We start from the raw sequence: 18022 nt of genomic DNA, 5'->3' as shown, positions 1-18022 counted from the left end.
TAAGTGACATAGATCCCATTTTGCTGGAAGAAAATCACTTTGCCCAAAAAATGGGGAGGATGGGGGCTCAAAGAACTACCTGACTTTGCCAAGGCACTGGCTGCCAAGATGGGTTAGACTCTGCTTACTAGCCAAAACCTTTGGAAACAGGTAGCCTATTATAAATACATTTGGCCCCATAATATTCTGGATTGGGCCCGACTTCCAACTTGGTCAACAAAGGGATGTTCATCGGTCTGGAAGGCCTTGATACAATCCCTTCCCCTCATTCGAGAAAATCTAGCTTGGCGAATAAATGATGGATTGACAGGCAGAATTGGCTTGGACCCATGGATTAATAGTGGGGGTAGACACATCCTAAATCAAGATCTTATTACTCATCTTCAGGCCCGGGACATCCGGCATTTCGCACAGATTGCCGATCAGCAGCGCACTGATATATTCACCCAAGCTTGGAAATCCGCCCAGCAACTGGATCTCCCTCTTCAATGGCATCAGGAATGGGATCACTATACTGAGGCATTAACTGAATCTCACATTCGAATCAAACAAGGTTCGGACGAACTTATATGGTGCATTGTTGATCATGGTATATATGCTCCTAAATTTGGATACAAAGCACTCATATCTCATAGAATGCCTGATCCGATTCAGACATGGTGGCAAACCATTTGGAAGCTCAAGGCTCCACCCCGATCCAAACTTTTCTTTTGGTGCGCCCTCAATGGTAATGTTCCCACAGGTGATCATCTTACCCGCAGAGCCATTTACAGCCCATCATGGTGTACTTTCTGTAAAAACGCATCAGAGAACTTGGATCATATGTTCCTCCTCTGCCCTGCCATCCACAATCTATGGAGCAACATCTGCAAACAGTTGGGCATAGCTGGCAATTGGACAGGGAACGATATACAGAGCGCATGGGATACTTGGTCACACTGTCATCCGGGCACAAAACTTCAAAACCTTCCCCTTGTGGCTACTTGACATATCTGGCTCGCTCGGAATCGGGCTATCTTTGAAGATCGATTGATAACATGGAGCCAGGTAGAGGTCACCATCATCGCTGCTTATCATGAGTTACCTGACACACCACCACCGAGACCAAGAACCATTCAGCCCATGCCCAACATTGACAAAACCACCCCATGGGCTTTCTTCGACGGAGCAGCAAACCAAGCTGGGTGTGGGGGGGGTTTTGTTCTGCACATAAACGAACACCATCGATACCTTGAAAAAATGGGTTTCGGAAATGGATCAAATAACTTTTCTGAGCTCTCTGCAATCCGCAATCTACTTCACTATGCATTATCGCATCAACACACAAGGATCAATGTATTTGGGGATTCAATGGTCATTGTTAACTGGATTAACAATGTCACTACTTGTCATACACACACACTCAGCAATATATTACATGATGCACTCACTCTCAAAGCAGCCTTTAACCATTTCTCTTGTTTAGACATTTACAGAGAGCATAACAGCGAGGCTGACAAATTATCCAAAGAGGCCTCGACACTTCCCAGAGGCGAATCGCTAATAGTGGAGCAGAATGGAACAGAGGAGCATCAATTTTACCACAGGCCATACATAGATCAGAGAGAACAAAGGGACAACAGTCCCGATAGCTGACAGTTAATGGAGACTTTTTTGTTATGACGAAATGTATAGAACATGGATATATTATTTATAAAACAGAATCCTCTTTTGGATAGCGAATAGGCTGCACAGTCAGATAAATGTACACAGCTCAATTTTGCAACTACCTTCTAAACAACACCTTGATGAGGTGAATTTTGTATGAACAATACAGTAATGCTACGGCATCTACTATATGTAATTTTCTAATATTAATGAAAATTACTGATTTTTCCAGTGGAAAAAAAAGACATAGATCCCATTTTCACTGGAAATTTTTGGACAAATTTTTTTTTCTTGTCTCGGTAATCTGTTAGCTCATAGCTCATCTTATCATCCTTAATCTGATGGGAAAACTGAGATAGTAAACGAATGTTTGGAAGGATATCTTCGTTTCTTTGTATTTGATAAACAGACACAATGGGTTAAATGGTTGCCTCTGGCTGAATGGTTGTATAACACTTCCTTCCATACTAGAGAAAAAATGCCCCCATTTATGGCACTTTATGGATATCATCCACCATCCATCACATCATATTTAAGATAAAATTCTAAGGTTTAAGCAGTGGAACATCACATCGAGCATCAACAACAAGTTCTCTAACTCTTAAAGGATAACCTCACGTTGGCACAGATTAGAATCAAATAACAAACAGATCAACATCGCAGCGAAAGAAGTTTTGATGTAGGTGACTGGGTATTCCTATGGCTACAACCATATAAATAAATGTCCCTCAAGCAAGCTAAAAAGGATAATAAATTATCACCAGAGTATTATGGTCCATACAAGGTGTTGCAAAATATTGGTACTATGGCATACAAATTAGAGCTTCCCACAGCTTCCCGAGTGCACCTAGCTTTCCATGTTTCATATTCAAAGAAGGTTATAGGTGACAAGCTCCAAGTTCAAACAATATTGGCTGAACTTAACGAGGAAGGAAAAATCATATTGGAAACGGAAGCAGTCACAGAAACAAGAACTTGACAGATATGAAATCAATCAATTTCAGAGTATCTTATCAAGTGGAAGAACTTACCGGCTAAAGATTCCACATGGGTGGATGAGAATTTTATACAAAAGCATCCAGAACTACTCAAGCGTTGATGACAACACCTTTCAAAAGGAGAGGGGCATGTTAGGTCCCTATAATACTAGTGATTCCCCCATTACTATTGTCATAGTATCCCTTATTGTTATTATTGTGTCCCTATTGTCCCCATATTGTTATTAATGTGCTCCATAGAAACCCACTATTGTTATTGTTGTACCCTTATGTTATTATTGTTAGGGTGGCTTGATTATATTATGACCCCTTAGGCTCCTATATATAGAAGCGAGGTTTAGTCATTTGTATCATCTAAGAATTGTTCATTTTTGTAATGTAAAGGAGGTTTCCCCCTCGAAGAGGCTGAATTTTAAGGCGTTGATATATTTTTTTCTATATTTTTGTGAGTTGGTTTCCTAACAAATCTATAATCAAAGATGGATCAGACTATTTCAAGAGAAAATTTGGATGGAGTCAAAAATCTTGATGAGAAGCATGTCATTCTCAAACCCTTTATAAGACCATGGGAAGAAATTGCACATAAAAAACACATAAATGGTTTGGGATATAATAAAGATGTCTTAGATTTATATTTTCATATTCCTAACTTTTCTAAACCTATGTGATTTTGTAGTGTTGGATTTCTTGATGGTGTTGTTCTCTAACAAATTGATCAATGTCAACAGTGTAATAGAGTTGGACATGTGAAAGATGAATGTTTTGATCTTCATCCGTGTGAGCATTGTGGAATCCCAATGATCATTCAAACAAATGTTCCAGAAAGAAGACTAGCGCAAGAGAGAAACTAAATTTTTGATGAATTGCTTCTTGGGATTGGTCCAAAACAAATAAGAATATTTATAGGTCATACCGCAGGATATGTTTGAGAGCCTTGACCAACCCTACAATGATGAAAAATACCTCATCTTCTCACCCTATCAAAGGGGGAAAATTGTTGATGGTCTTCGAATATTTGTCAATTCAGTCTGAATTAGAGATCCACAACCTTAGCCACAACCTGAGATTTTTCAAGTGAGCCTAAGTTAGAGATCCATAGTGTGAGTCAAAGCCTTAGATTTGTCAAGCTAGCCTGACTCAGAGATCCACATCCTGAGGCAAAACATGTACCAGTTAGAATCGGAGCCTGAGAGACTTCATTTTTTGTTGATTGAGTTATTTGTTAATGAGCACTTCCAGGTTTGGAATTGTTCAAAGAACTACAATATGGTTTCAAGGCTGGCTTATTTTATTGGCATGAGAACTGCTATGAAGGTTCCAAACATGGGTATCATTTATGGTTTTCTCTTAAAAACCACCATCATTGGCTTTTGGTCATCCTTGAAAACCATTTTTGAAAGGCATTCAAATTTTGGCTGAGTTGATTTTTTTCATTTTGAGCTCTCATTCTTGGAATTTGATACATTCCTTCATATGGATGTTAGAAACCTAATCCTCTTAGTTGTGATTTGGATTATGGTGTATTAGGGTGATTATTTAGTAAAGTTCAAGAAGACTTGGAAACTGAATCCAATTGTTTATTGTTGTATTTATGCATGTACAAATTACATTATTTAATGAATCGAGTTGAATTCTTTTTCTAATTTATGATTCTAATAACTTGAATAAGAAGTTACTATTTTTTTAGTTGGAAAAAATATGTAACATGGGACTATGCCTCTTAATTGTTTGGTGCAAATATAGAGTTGAATTAGAGTTGAATTTGCTTCGAGAAAACAATTAGAAGTGGTGCCCGAACTGCAAAAGAATGATTGAAGGTTATGTAAGGTGCATCCTAGGTATTGGACTTCGAATCCCTAGGGTTTTGTTTATTAAAAAACTGTGTAAAATTCAAATGTAAATTTTTAATTTTTTAATTATTAAGTATTGTAACACAAAATCAACCCATGTTTCTGTGAATCCATTTATGCCAAACTTCTATTGTGCACTACCAAAACATTGTCATCTCTTTGGAAACACTCTTGTAATCTTTGTGCTACAGTTCTTTAATTCCCGAACTTTGTGAAAATGTTTGTTAATGTTTGTGCTGCAATTCTTTAATACAACATCTTTTGGAAATGCTTTTTGTAATATTCTTTGTTACACCATCGAATTTTCCTATAATGTTGATATCAAAGTTACCAAATTCGAAAAAATTCTACTGTTCCATAAAAATTTACGTACTTTTATTCTAGTTTCGATAAGGGATAATTGGTTCAAAGATCCATACAGAAAGAACATAGCAGATTCTCTGCTCTTTAGAAACTCTTCCAGATTCACAAAATAGCATGTGATGGTCTTTTATACAAGATTTTGCATGCTAAATTCCTTAGTATATATGTAATATTCAATTAAGTAAGATTGTGTGTTGTATTTAATTTATCAATTTATCGATTTATAATATGAATAGATATGCCAGGAGTATTCTTATTAAATTATGGCTTACGAGTAGAAATATTAAATTGTAATATTACTATTTTTATGATAGAATAATAAATGTTATTGTTAACAGTTCTAAAATATAATTTGATTTAATTTAGAAATTAAATAATTAAGAATTAAGAATACATATTTTGAAAAATGATTATTTATATGACTTATGGAAATTCAGTTTTAAGTTAAATATATGGATAAATATGTAATAGATAATTTATGATTGAAAACTGTTTGAGTTTTGGCATTTTGAATGTTATAATTGTTTATTTTAATTTTTAAAATATTGTAAAAATAATATCCGTAAATATTTATAAAATCTATAGTTCTAGATATTTTTTTTTATCTATATTGCTTGAAATTGAACTTGGTAACTATAGTTGATATTATAATTCTAAACAAGAAGGATGCGGTACGATCATATGTGTTGTATTCAATTTATAAATTTATAATATGAATAAATATGTCATATGTCTAGTGTAATTTTTTCTAGCAGAAAGTTTTCCCATGTTTAAAAGAAAGATAAGCTTTTTTTATTGAGAGTTGAAGTATTAAATTGTAATGTTAATATTTTTTATTATATAGAATAATAAAGGTTATTGTTAATTTGTTAAATAAATAATTAATGATTAAGAATGGTACAAATGTATGTTAAACTCACATGGACAGCGAGACAGATGGAGAGATAAATCATTCAGTACAATTTTTATTAACAACTGATTTACATTTATAGTACATATTGTGACTCTTGGGATTCAGATCCCAAGGTCTCTTGGACTGCTTTGTCCATTCAACTTCCACGCTAACCCATTAGGATTAGGTGTCCAACATTCCCCCCCTTAATCCGAAGGGTTATGTATGAGTCCAAGAAAAGAGCTGTAATACAAAATGTGCAAAGAATGCATGGCAGCACTAGGCTGATTGTGCTCTATGAAATGTTGGTATAAAGGGCGGTGGTTTAAGGATGACCACCAACACTGGAACGCTTAGTGCAGTTCCCGGAACTCTTCCAAAACTGGCAAGAAACTGAAGTTTTCTGCTAGAGGAAGTGATCCTATTGTTTTAAAGAGGGAAACCTTCAACCATAAAAGGGAGGTCTCACCCCGCATAAAAGGTAAAACTTCAACCTGAAAAGGGAAGTCTCAACCTGTGATGGTTTAAGGATAACCAACAACTCTGGAATGCTTAATGCAATTCCTGGAACTCTTCCAAAACTGGCAAGAAGCTGATGTCTTCTGCTAGAGGAAGTGTTCTCAATCTGTGATGGTTTAAGGATGACCAACAACTCTGGAACTCTTCCAAAACTGGCAAGAAGCTGGAGTCTTCTGCTAGAGGAAGTGTTCTCAATCTGTGTTCACGGGCATCTTTGTCTCTGGCTGCAACTCTGAAACTGGTGTGGCAGGTTGTAGCTCAGGCTCGCTTGATGTGACTTTGAAGCTTGTAGATGACCATCATTTCCCCCCCTGTCAGATACAAGGTGAGAAGATGGAGAAAACTCAACTGCAAGACTGTTCAATACTCTGGAACAAGTTTTGACATGTGTTTGGAATATCTTCTTGGCTGTTGATGCCCATTGCCAAGAAGCGATCCATCCAAGATGAATCTTTGTTCTTGCAGGACGTTTGTTTCTGAAGCATCTGTGTGAAGAATGGTTGGTTTTATGACAGTGCTCACATGGATGAAGATCAAAACAGTGATCTTTCAGATGGCCAACTCGATCACAGTGTTGGCATTTCACGATCTGTTGTTTTTGTTGTTGTTGTTGTTGTTGTTGCTGTAGAAGAGGGGCAGAGTCTGGAACAGCTGGAGGTGAGCTGTCATGAGGAGCAGGTGAACTATCATCAATGAATCCAGCACTCTGAAACTGAATGGGCTTTGCGTAGTCTGGAATATGAAAGGACAAGTCCTTGTCATATCCAAGACCAGTTCTGTGCTTGTTGTGGACAAGCTGTTCCCAAGGTCTGATGATGGGCTTGGGAAGTGCAGACTGAGTTTCTGCATCTGCATGTACAATTGCTGCTTTGTTTGAATGAACGGTAACATTATTAACATGCTGCTGATGGGTGGTTGTCTCAATGTTCTGAACAAAAACAGGTTCAGAATGGTGACTCCACTGTTGTAATTCTTCCTGCTGTAGCTGAGTTTCGAGCTGCAAAAATTCTATCTTATCTTGTGCATTTTGTAAACAACTGTGAATATCAGTGAGAAAATCCTTGCTGATTTTGATTGTATTATCCATAGTAGAAAGTATTAGATTGTCCAATGACTCTAATATTGCACCAATTAGAGCCATCCTCAAAAAATGAAGATCTCAACGCACTCCAAACTCTAATACAATACTAAGACAAAGAAGCTCTCAATAATCTCCAATCTCCAAATTAGTTCAAATATCAAAAACCCCACATGCTATTCTGTCCATAAAATGAATTGATAATTTTTCATTAAGATAGAACATGGATTTTTTTCTTCTTTTTTTTTCTTTTACCACCATCCAAAAATCTCATTATATGAGCATTATATGCCACCATTCAAAACATTTCAACAAACTTTAATAGACTACCACCGTCTTTAAGGGAACTTAATCCATATGAGTGATGGCTTCAAAAAGGATTTACCATATGTCTATTATGGGAGTGCGGTTTTTATTGTTTTCTCTGGAAATGGCGTTTCTATGGCTGGTTTCGTTAAGTCTCCTTTCAATGCTCCGAGCTGCGCATGCAAACTTATCACAGATGATCAAAGCAGCAGTTTATCAGTATTATGGATGATCTACAGTGGATGTGTTTACCAATACAGAGACTCTGCCCAAGTTCTGCAGCAGAGTAACCTACAAGATCTGCTGGAAATCGGCGTCTTGCCTTGCCATCTCAAGTAACATAGGATCATCGAAAAATTTGTTGATACTCACATCCTCACTCATACCGTTTCTGCGCCTGGTTTTCACCATGAACTCATGTGCAAGATGCTGAACAGGTGCAGGCTCTAATGGTCGCAAAACAACAGACTTGTCCAGTGGATCTCCTGGCACTTATAGACCAAAACCCATAAACTCCACAATTCAGCTTAGAAATACGGATGATCAGCCAAACATCAGCAATCCTTTTTCTGATCCAAAAAAGAATAACAGAAGGAACTCCGATGAAACTAAAATTCAATACTTAAAACAACATTTCACTACCCACAATGACTACTGCAATAGCAAAATAACAGGCCATGCAGAAAAGTGGCAGAAACAACAAGATAGAAGGCGCAGACTCGGAGATCTCTCCACGTTGAGATGAATCATTGCATCCTTCGGCACAAAATGGATAAAACAAACCGCAATGGCCCTGCATGAAACTCCAAACTCATTCGGGCACGAAATGGTCCAAGAATTAGCTTTAGGTTTCGAATAGCAAGTTGTCTCAACATTAAATTTCGGTACTGTTTCACCGAACTCTTTGCAAAACTAGCTGTGAGGATACCTTCAAATTCAGTCAAAATTAGTGCATTGGACATAGGACAATAGAAAAAACATAACGCGGTCAGGTAAATTGCAAGAGCCGCAACCGTTTTGTCGATATTCTCTTCAGCGTTCTCACGTTACCAACTGGTTCTATTCTCAAATTGCTTTCAGTGTTGAAACAAACAAAGAGACTTGATTGCCTCACTAATCTTTACAATAATACAGACAAGCTGCAGACTATGTTTATGATTTCCAAGAAATCTAACTTACTAGAGCCGAGGTTATACCTAACCTTTCCAACAAAATCCTTCGAATACAGTTGGAAGACACGACACCCACAGTCTATTACATTTGTAAATACCTACAAAAAAAGGCGGTAACCACCATATGACCAGTCAGATAGGCGACAGGCGTTCCTGCGGCAACAATACGAGCTATCAGGTGCGAAGACTGCCTTCTCTTTTAGTTACAGTACAACTGCCATTTTTGATGATCTTGAAGGTGCACGGCAGATTGCCAGATTTATGAAGCACCTGACCTCGATACACGTGTTGAACTGTTTTTTTATTTTTTGGAAAGAGTTCAACGCATACATCAACTTCACCGTTACAACATTCAATTTTATTCACCGTTTCAAATGTTTTGGATTCCTTTGACTAATGTACACAGATAATAGAGTGGTCACACAACATTCACCGCATAACCAATTCAATAGATATGCATTCAATACAACGCACCGGAACTGGAGACGCTGGTCATGCAACTTTCGAACGATGGTTGATATTGGGGTCACACCTGCCAACTGCCCAAAATAAAGTACATCTTGCGCAGCTCCAATTCCCACGCATTCAACACAACACAATAAAATGAAGTAGTGCGCATGTTATCCATCCAAAACAATGGTCAAAACAGTGTAACATTTGGAATAGCAAAGGCCAAAAACCTGTTGCAATTCGGGGACCAGAGCACCGCAGACGTAGAGTTGAAGTTAATCGCTTCAGACGGGACAGAGTACGAACGGAATCCTCTTTGTCTTCATTCTCAAGTTCTGATAAAATCTGAATTTTATGAAACCATAATGTCTGAACGCTGGTCTACTGTTAAGCCGCCTATTAAAATCAAGATAACGAGCCCTTGCAATCGATAGAAAATATAGATTAGAAATCCACTGATGCGTCTACTTCGAATTTAGAGGAAAGGGGCAAGACCTTGCATTCAATAGATAATATATTTCAGAAATCAGAGGCAGAGGCAGCATGAACGAGAGAGGCGTTTGAGGACAGAATAATGGCAGAAGCATTTTTGCATGGGAGAATACAGAAAACGCATACCAATTCACTGAAAAAACGCAGAGGATAGAGGCGTTGATGACAGAGGCGTCAGAACAGTTACTGAAAAAACACAGAGAATTGTCAGACAGTAGAGGCGCAGGTGTAATGACGCTCTATATTCAGAAGAACAGGCAGGCACAATTAATGGAGCGTTACAGGTAATGAAGACTAGGCCAGCACTATTCAAGGCAACTCAGACCAGTTGCTCAGGGAAAACAGGCCACTCATCATGGCTCTGATACCATGTTAAACTCACATGGACAGCGAGACAGATGGAGAGATAAATCATTCAGTACAATTTTTATTAACAACTGATTTACATTTATAGTACATATTGTGACTCTTGGGATTCAGATCCCAAGGTCTCTTGGACTGCTTTGTCCATTCAACTTCCACGCTAACCCATTAGGATTAGGTGTCCAACAATGTATATTTCGAAAATTGTTGATACATAGGACATTATTTTAAAATATAATGTGATTTTTTTTTTAATTTTTGTGGAAAAATTTGTGAACAGTTTTGAAACCAAAGTTTCAGACTAGCTTAGTGAGTCCATCATGAGGACAATGAGATTTATATTTTAAGAAGAGAGAGTCTGAAAATTGAGAAGCTTATTAATAGTTATTGAATTTTTTTTTGATCTTATTTTATAATGCTTATTTTATTTATTTATTTATATAAATATTTATTTTATTTATTATTTATTATTATTATTTATTTAGTTTTACTTTATTATATTATTATTTATTTATTATTTTAATTAATTAATTAATTATTATTGTTATTATTATTTATTTATTTATTTTTATTTTATTTTATTATTATTATTATTATTTTTAATTTTATTTTTTTTTAAATCTGTATTATATGTTTAAGATCTTTTGCTATATGTTAATTGTTTTTACTGGAATGTATATAATTTTAAAGTAATATTTTTGAAGGATTTTTTTATGTTAACTTATTTATTATGTGATTTTGTTAAATTTATTTAATGGAGAGTTAGATAGGAAGCTAGCTATGATAGGTTAAAAATATTTATTTATTAATTAAATAATTTTATTTATTTATGAATATTAATATTATTATTAATATTATTTCTTTATTAATTTTATTTTATTATTATTTTTTTAATTAATCAATGTGCGTAAATATGTGTCATTTTTTTATTTTATTTAATAGGGTTTCCTAGTCTTACTTAATTTTAGTCCATGGTCTCTATTCATGTTGTTGGAGGATTTTCTGATTTCAATTGTTTCTTTCACCCTTCTTTTTAAATAATGGTCTTCCTTGTGAATTAATTTTGCTTGTTCCATGCAAATATAGTGTGATGAAGAACATGCATACTCTGCGAGATCTGATTTTTTCGACCTATTTTTTGAAATATCATTAATATGTTCTTTTAACCTAATGCCAAAGGATCTCTATACCTGCCACATGAGTAGGGAACCGAGTATACTCTTTTGTGATTTTTTGGGTCTATTAGGTCCTTGGCAGAATCTAACATGTTTTTGATGGTGTTAGGGGTGTAAAAGAAACCATAATGTTATGATTGGTGAGGCGATTTTGTCTGTGGTTTTTTTTGGTTGCAATTTGATTTCTAGATCTGGGATTCATAAATGTGTAATCTAGATTTGGCATTCGTATATATAGAACTTCTGGAAAGGCGAATAAAATTGATTTCATTTTATTTCTTTTTGGAAGTACATTGTGACTGTTCCACGCATCGCTTAATGACAGAAAGCACTTGTAAAACGAAGGCCACAGTAATAATATGAATCCAACTTCAAGTTTGGAAGGTTGATGCAATTTGGAAGGTATATATGATTTCATTGAAGATATAAGAAAAACAACAGCATCCAAGGTGCACCAGCGTTCTCGCCTTTGGGATTCGAAAAACCAAAACGTAGACATTGTAGATTCTGTGATAAATTTAGCGCAGTTCGCGAGTGAAATAACGATGATTTCACGAGTGGATTTCTGCGTATTCAGTTTAGCTTTTTTAAGGCGGTGATCCTTTTAGGTTTTTGCAGGAATTCAGTGATATTATTGACGATGGTTTTTTCAATTAATTTATAAATATAAATATGAATTTAGCTTCTTTACTTTGATAAAAAATTGTAGCCTTTCCAATTATGTAAGTTTAATAATTTAAAATTATAATTTTCTAGATTTACATAAATATAAATATTTTTACTATTTACTTATAGATCAATCTGACTTAACTTACAATATAGTTCAAAATACCAAGTCTACATTCTCATGTGTTTTCACAAAATTAAGCCCGGACATAACATTATAATTACATTATTTTTTAATAATTATTTTATTTTTATGGAATAAATTATATTTTATATTAAAACAAAACAATTAATAAATTAAAAACAATGAATAAATTGATTTACTAGGTTTTAATTATTCTAGGTGTGGATTCAATTTTTATTAGTTTAGATTTATCTTAATTTCGGATCTATCAAGGGGTGAGAGGGATCAAACCTCTCAAGGTGCAAACTTCTTTTTTGAGTGAAAAATTGGAGGAAATGTTTGAACCTCGAGAGATGTTATCTCTCTCTGATAGATCATCATTAAAGTTATTAACAGTATTTATCACTAAGCAAATAGAAAAATTAAAATGACCACATAAATCTCAGTAATATTTAAAATGGTTTAATCAATATTAGATGTATCTACATATTATTGATAAAATTAATCATATGTTCGATATATTTTCCTTGGCCGCACACGACTACAACGAGCCTGGATCCATCTTAACTCTAGATCTATCAAGCGTGAGAGAGATCAAATCTTTCAAGGTGCAAAACTCATTTTTGAGTGCTAAACTTGAGGAAAGGTTTGCGCCTCAAGAGATTTGATCCCTCTTGGCGCTTGATAGATTTGGAGTTAAGATGGATCTAAGCTGGTTGCAGTTGTGTGCGGGTAAGGAAAATCTATCGAACATATCATTAATTTGATCAATAATATGTAAGTACATCTAATATTGATAAAACCATTTTAAATCTGCCTCAAATTTATCTCGTCATTCTAATTTAAAATTTGCTTAGTGATAAATATTCTCAATAACTTTAATGATGAAAATTGATGAAATAAAAAATTTGAATGTAAAGTGACAATGCAATAGTGTTGAATGATAGAAAACGTAAATAATAAAAATGTAGTCAATTACAAATAATCTTCATTGTGATTGATCTCAAACTATTTTCTTTTACTACTCGTATTGTCACCTTTGTTAGTTTTGTCATATTTTCTTATCGATTATATAGGACAGTTGAAATCATAAACCATTTAAATATTTAACTCAAGTTCTTTAGTAAACAGCATACATTGTCTCTCTTTGCTGTACAATATTCATTGTTATAATTTTTTTCACTTACACTGAAATCAATGCACACTATTAATCCAATTATTTTAAAATTAATGTACCATCATATATCCAATTACTTCAAATCAAAAATCAACATATTCATTCAAATCAATGCATCTAATGCAAGAAATCAAATAAGATTAGAAAACAACATCTACTCTAAAATCAATGCATCTAATCCAAGTAATCAAATAGGATTAGAAATCAAAATCTACAATCAAATCAATGCATCTAGTAAGAATATAAGATTAGAAACCAACATCTACACTGAAATCAATGCATTTAGTGGAAGAAATCAAATAGGATTAGGAATCATCATCTACACTGTAATCAATGCATTTAGTGCATGCAATAAAATAGGATTAGAAATCATCTACATTCAAATCAATGCATCTAGTGCAAGCAATCAAATATAATTACAAGTCGACATATACATTGAAATTAATGCATCTAATGCAAGAAATCAAATAGGATTAAAAGTCACCATATACACTGAAATCAATGTATTTAGTACAAACAATCAAATAGAATTATAAATCAACATCTACATTGAAATTAATGCATCTAGTGCAAGAAAGCAAATACGAATAGCAATCACCATCTACATTGAAATCAATGCATTTAGTGCATGCAATCAAATAGAATTAGAAATCATCTACATTGAAATCAATGCATCTAGTGCAATCAATCAAATATAATTATAAATCAACATCTACATTGAAATTAATGCATTTAGTGCAAGAAATCAAATAGGATTAAAAATCACCATCTACAATGAAATCAATGCATTTAGTGCAAGCAATCAAATAGGATTAGGAATCAACATCTACATTGAAATTAATGCATCTAGTGCAAGAAATAAAATAGGATTAGAAATCACCATCTACACTGGAATCAATGCATTTAGTCCAAACAATCAAATAGAATTAGAAATCATCTACACTGAAATCAGTGCATCTAGTGCAAGTAATCAAATATCATTAGAAATCATCATCTACACTAAAATCAATGCATCTAGTGAAGGCAATCAAATAGGATTAGAAATCACCATATACACTAAAATCAATGCATCTAGTGTAAGAAATATTCTTTGCTCTCTCCCTCTTCCATCTATATCTATATCTCCCTCCATATATCCTTCTTTGTCTCTTTCTCTCACCCCCCCCAAACGCACACGCTCTCTCACTCCCTATCGGTCAATCCCTTTGTCCTTCCCTTGTCTTAATCTCTCCCCTCTTTCTCTTCAACTTCCATCTATATCTCACCATCTTTCTCTCTCTACGTCTTTCTTATTATGCCCCTCTCTCTCCCCCTCCATCTCCACCTCTCTTTCCCTACCTCTCTCCACTCCCTCACATCCTCTCTCTCTCTCTCTCTCCCTTTCTCTCCCACCTCTCTCTCTCTCTCTCTCTCTCTCTCTCTCTCTTCACCTCCCAACTCTGTTACTATATGTCTCTCTCTCTCTCCTCTCCCCATTTTCTACATCTCTCATTCTTTGTCTCTTTATCTAACCATATCTCTCTTTTCACTCCCTCCCTCTCTCCACTTCTCACTCTCTATGTCTTTCTTCTTCCCTCCCTCTCTCCCCCTCCAACTCCATCTCTCTATCCCTCCCTCTCTCCTCCTCTTTCTAAAGTCATCTCTCTCATCCTTTCTCTCCTACCTTCCTCTCTCTTCCCCCATATCTCTCTCTCTCCTACAATCCTCTCTCTTCCCCCATCACTCTCTTCCTCCCTCTCAAGTACTCTATCTTGTCCTTCCTCTCTCTTCCTTTCTCTCCTACATCTCTCTATCGCCCCCCCCCCCCCTTCTCTTTCTATGTTAGTATATAACTCCCGTTCTCCTTCTCTCTCCTTCTTTGCCCCCTTGTCGCTATCTCTCCTTATATGTCTCTTTATCTCACCCCTAATCATACACACTTTCTCTTCATCTCTCCCTTGTCACTCCCTCTCTGTCCACTTAACACTCTCTGCGTATTTCTTCTTCCCTCCCTCTGTCCCCGTCCAACTCCATTTCTTTATCCCTCCCTCTCTCCTCCTTCCTCTCTCTCCCTTTCTATCCTACCTCCCTTTGTCTTCCCCTGTCTATCTCTCTCTCTCTCTGCCCTACAATCCTCTCACTATCTCCCTCCCTCTCTCATTCTCTCTCTCCCACCTCCATCTTTATTTCTCCCTCTCCCTCTCCCTTTCTTACCTTATGTACATCTCTCACTCATCTCTTTCTCAATCTCTTCATTCCTCCTCTCCTCTCTCCTTTATTTTATCTCCATCGCTCCCTTGTCACTCCCCTTATTTCTCCACCTCTATCACTTTATGTCATTGTTCTTTCCTCCCATATATATCTAGAGTTAATATATATCATGATATGTTATAACATATTATAACATAACAAATGTAATATTGTATTAATCCAAAGTTATTAAATTGAATAATATTAATATTAATATTCTAATATTAATATTAAAGTTAATAATGTTTTTTTTGCATGATATTAATAATAATTTGGTCCTTGATATTTGGCCCATAGGCTTGTAATTAGACGTTGATTTCTAATCTTATTTGATATATTTTTATTTATTTAACATACTTCATTATACCTCTTTTATATTTCTTTATTTACCATACCACTTTTATAAATATGGTATTTGGCCCATTGGCTTCATCTAAATAAAAACTCTTTTTTGAGTTTTTGTAAACATAAAGAGGTTTATGGAGCAAATATAAAATGGGGTTTCATTTATGTAATATACCTCTAGTTTATTTATATTTTTATTTGTTTACCATACCTCTAGAGTAAGTATAGAAAAAAGGTTTTATTTATTTACCATATCTCTCGTTTATTTATATTTATTTTTGTTTACCATATATATTTTTATCTATATTGTATTTATACATAATAATTATTAGATGGATTTTTAATTGTTTATTTATATGGTTATGTAAGTTATTATTTAAAACACCGTTATTTAGATTTTATTTTTATTTTTATTTCTTTAATTTTGGCCGATATTAGTGAAATTTCACCACGACGGACACACATACACATCTAGCCCGGCTATAGAATGTGCCTCTCAGCTCAATGGGTTTCCCATAGATATAATAACTATTTAAAAAATATATAAATAATAACTATCTTTTTTTAGATTTTAAATTTATTTTAAATATATTATTTTTAAGTAATATTTTAATTTAAACAATGGTAATAGTTATAATGTAGTATAGTATATGTCTATACTCTTATTTTTAATTAATTGATTAACTGATTAAAGGTTCTACACAATGAAAGAAAAAATATTTCCGCAGAAACTGCTCGACACAGTGAAAGCTTTCCACACAAATTTCACTGATAGTTTAATTTACACGCATACTCATGGGTTATTAGGTTCATAGGAAATAATAATAGATATTCATATTCATGTAATTTATTCACTGTGTGGGAATGCAAAGTTCTACACAATGAACATAGCACATTGTCTTGAGCTTTGCACTCTTATAGAAATCCAATTGCCAAGTAACTCATCCAAAATTAAATTTTAACAAGTTATTGTTCATGCTATGCCTAATGATTAAACCTTAAATGGAAGGCTTTCTAATTAAAATCCAAATTGCACTTCTTAACTTAGAGTATAACTTGAATATATGAAATAGGATTCTAATGTTCAAATGAAATCTTTAAGACATAAATACATATTGGACAAATTAGAGGAAGAGTGCAGAGATCCACACAATGAAATTAGCTCATTGCATGGAGATTTGCACTCCTACAGTATTTTAAAGCACTACTTTTGTTGGAGAATCTAATTCCAACAAAATGCTAGTTGTCATACCTTTCCATCCCAGTGCCACAATCAGTTAGAGTTCAGTCCAGTTCAATTGAGATGTAGTTCAGTATCACTGCAAACATTTATTGTTGATGTTGCTTATGTAATCTATTTAATTGTTGATAATATTGAGAAGAGAAAATCTTTCCGCCACAATTTCATTTCTTAACATGGTATCAGAGCATCAGATCACATAAGGCTCCAGAAAGAAAAATGTTTCAATTTTTTTGTGTTCATAGAGAAATAGCAGGGGATGAGGTCTTTGAGAGAGAAAGAACAACAATAACTTAACTTGCCCACTTTGAAGAAAGAGAAGTGTGTCACTTTCACACGTGTCAAAAAAGGCCAATGCATCACTTTTGCACCTTAGAAAAAAATAAAAGTACACAAGAAAATAGAAAACTTAGGAAATTGTCCCATTTATTTTACTCATGCAGTCCCCCCGTCAAAAAAATGTGCAAGATTGTGTAGAAAATCCAAGATGGAAAGTGAGCACATCATGCACCTGAAGCTTTTATTTTGGAAAAAAAGAGTGATTTTTTTCAAGATACAAGAATTCCATGAATTTATTTGAAACACAACAATTGTTATTCGGTTTAAATGTCCTCTCAGTTTTTATTTGAAATGAAAAATCCCACAATGGTATTAATCAAGAATTGAAACATGATATTTTAAGAAAGGTCAGAGGTATTTCGGGCTGCATGTGTAACACACCTCCCTTGTGTACTACATTATTGTAAACCTAATCTAAGTTAACGCTAGGTATGATATCCTCCCTTGTGTGTTAATGGTTATAGATCTAAGCTGAGGAAATCTAGGTTTGATACCCTTCATTGCGGGTTAAATTATTCTACACCTAAGTTGAGGAAAGCTGGGTGATATATAATATGAAAAGTGAATGTATTATTAAATAAATTAATAAAATAAATC

At 34.6% G+C, this 18022-nt stretch overlaps 1 protein-coding gene across 1 annotated transcript; it reads left to right on the top strand.

Annotated features, from left to right (window-relative positions):
- Positions 1-1122: 1122 nt before the first annotated feature.
- Positions 1123-1635, top strand: LOC149227939 (uncharacterized). Its single transcript, XM_089380628.1, has one exon. The coding sequence runs from the start codon at positions 1123-1125 to the stop codon at positions 1633-1635; it is 513 nt and encodes a 170-aa protein (XP_089236754.1).
- The last annotated feature ends 16387 nt before the right edge of the window (positions 1636-18022 follow it).

The sequence above is a fragment of the Pinus tabuliformis genome, chromosome J (assembly GCF_031772625.1).
Source record: "Pinus tabuliformis cultivar Carrire ecotype Pingquan chromosome J, CPIR1, whole genome shotgun sequence".
In the NCBI taxonomy this organism is placed as follows: Eukaryota; Viridiplantae; Streptophyta; class Pinopsida; order Pinales; family Pinaceae; genus Pinus; species Pinus tabuliformis.
The sequence above is the reverse complement of the archived record's forward strand: the minus strand, read 5'-3'. Positions and strand labels throughout refer to the sequence as shown.

Coding starts and splice junctions, on each gene's coding strand:
- LOC149227939 (XM_089380628.1), top strand. CDS start 1,123: ATGCCCAACATTGACAAAACCACCCCATGGGCTTTCTTCGACGGAGCA.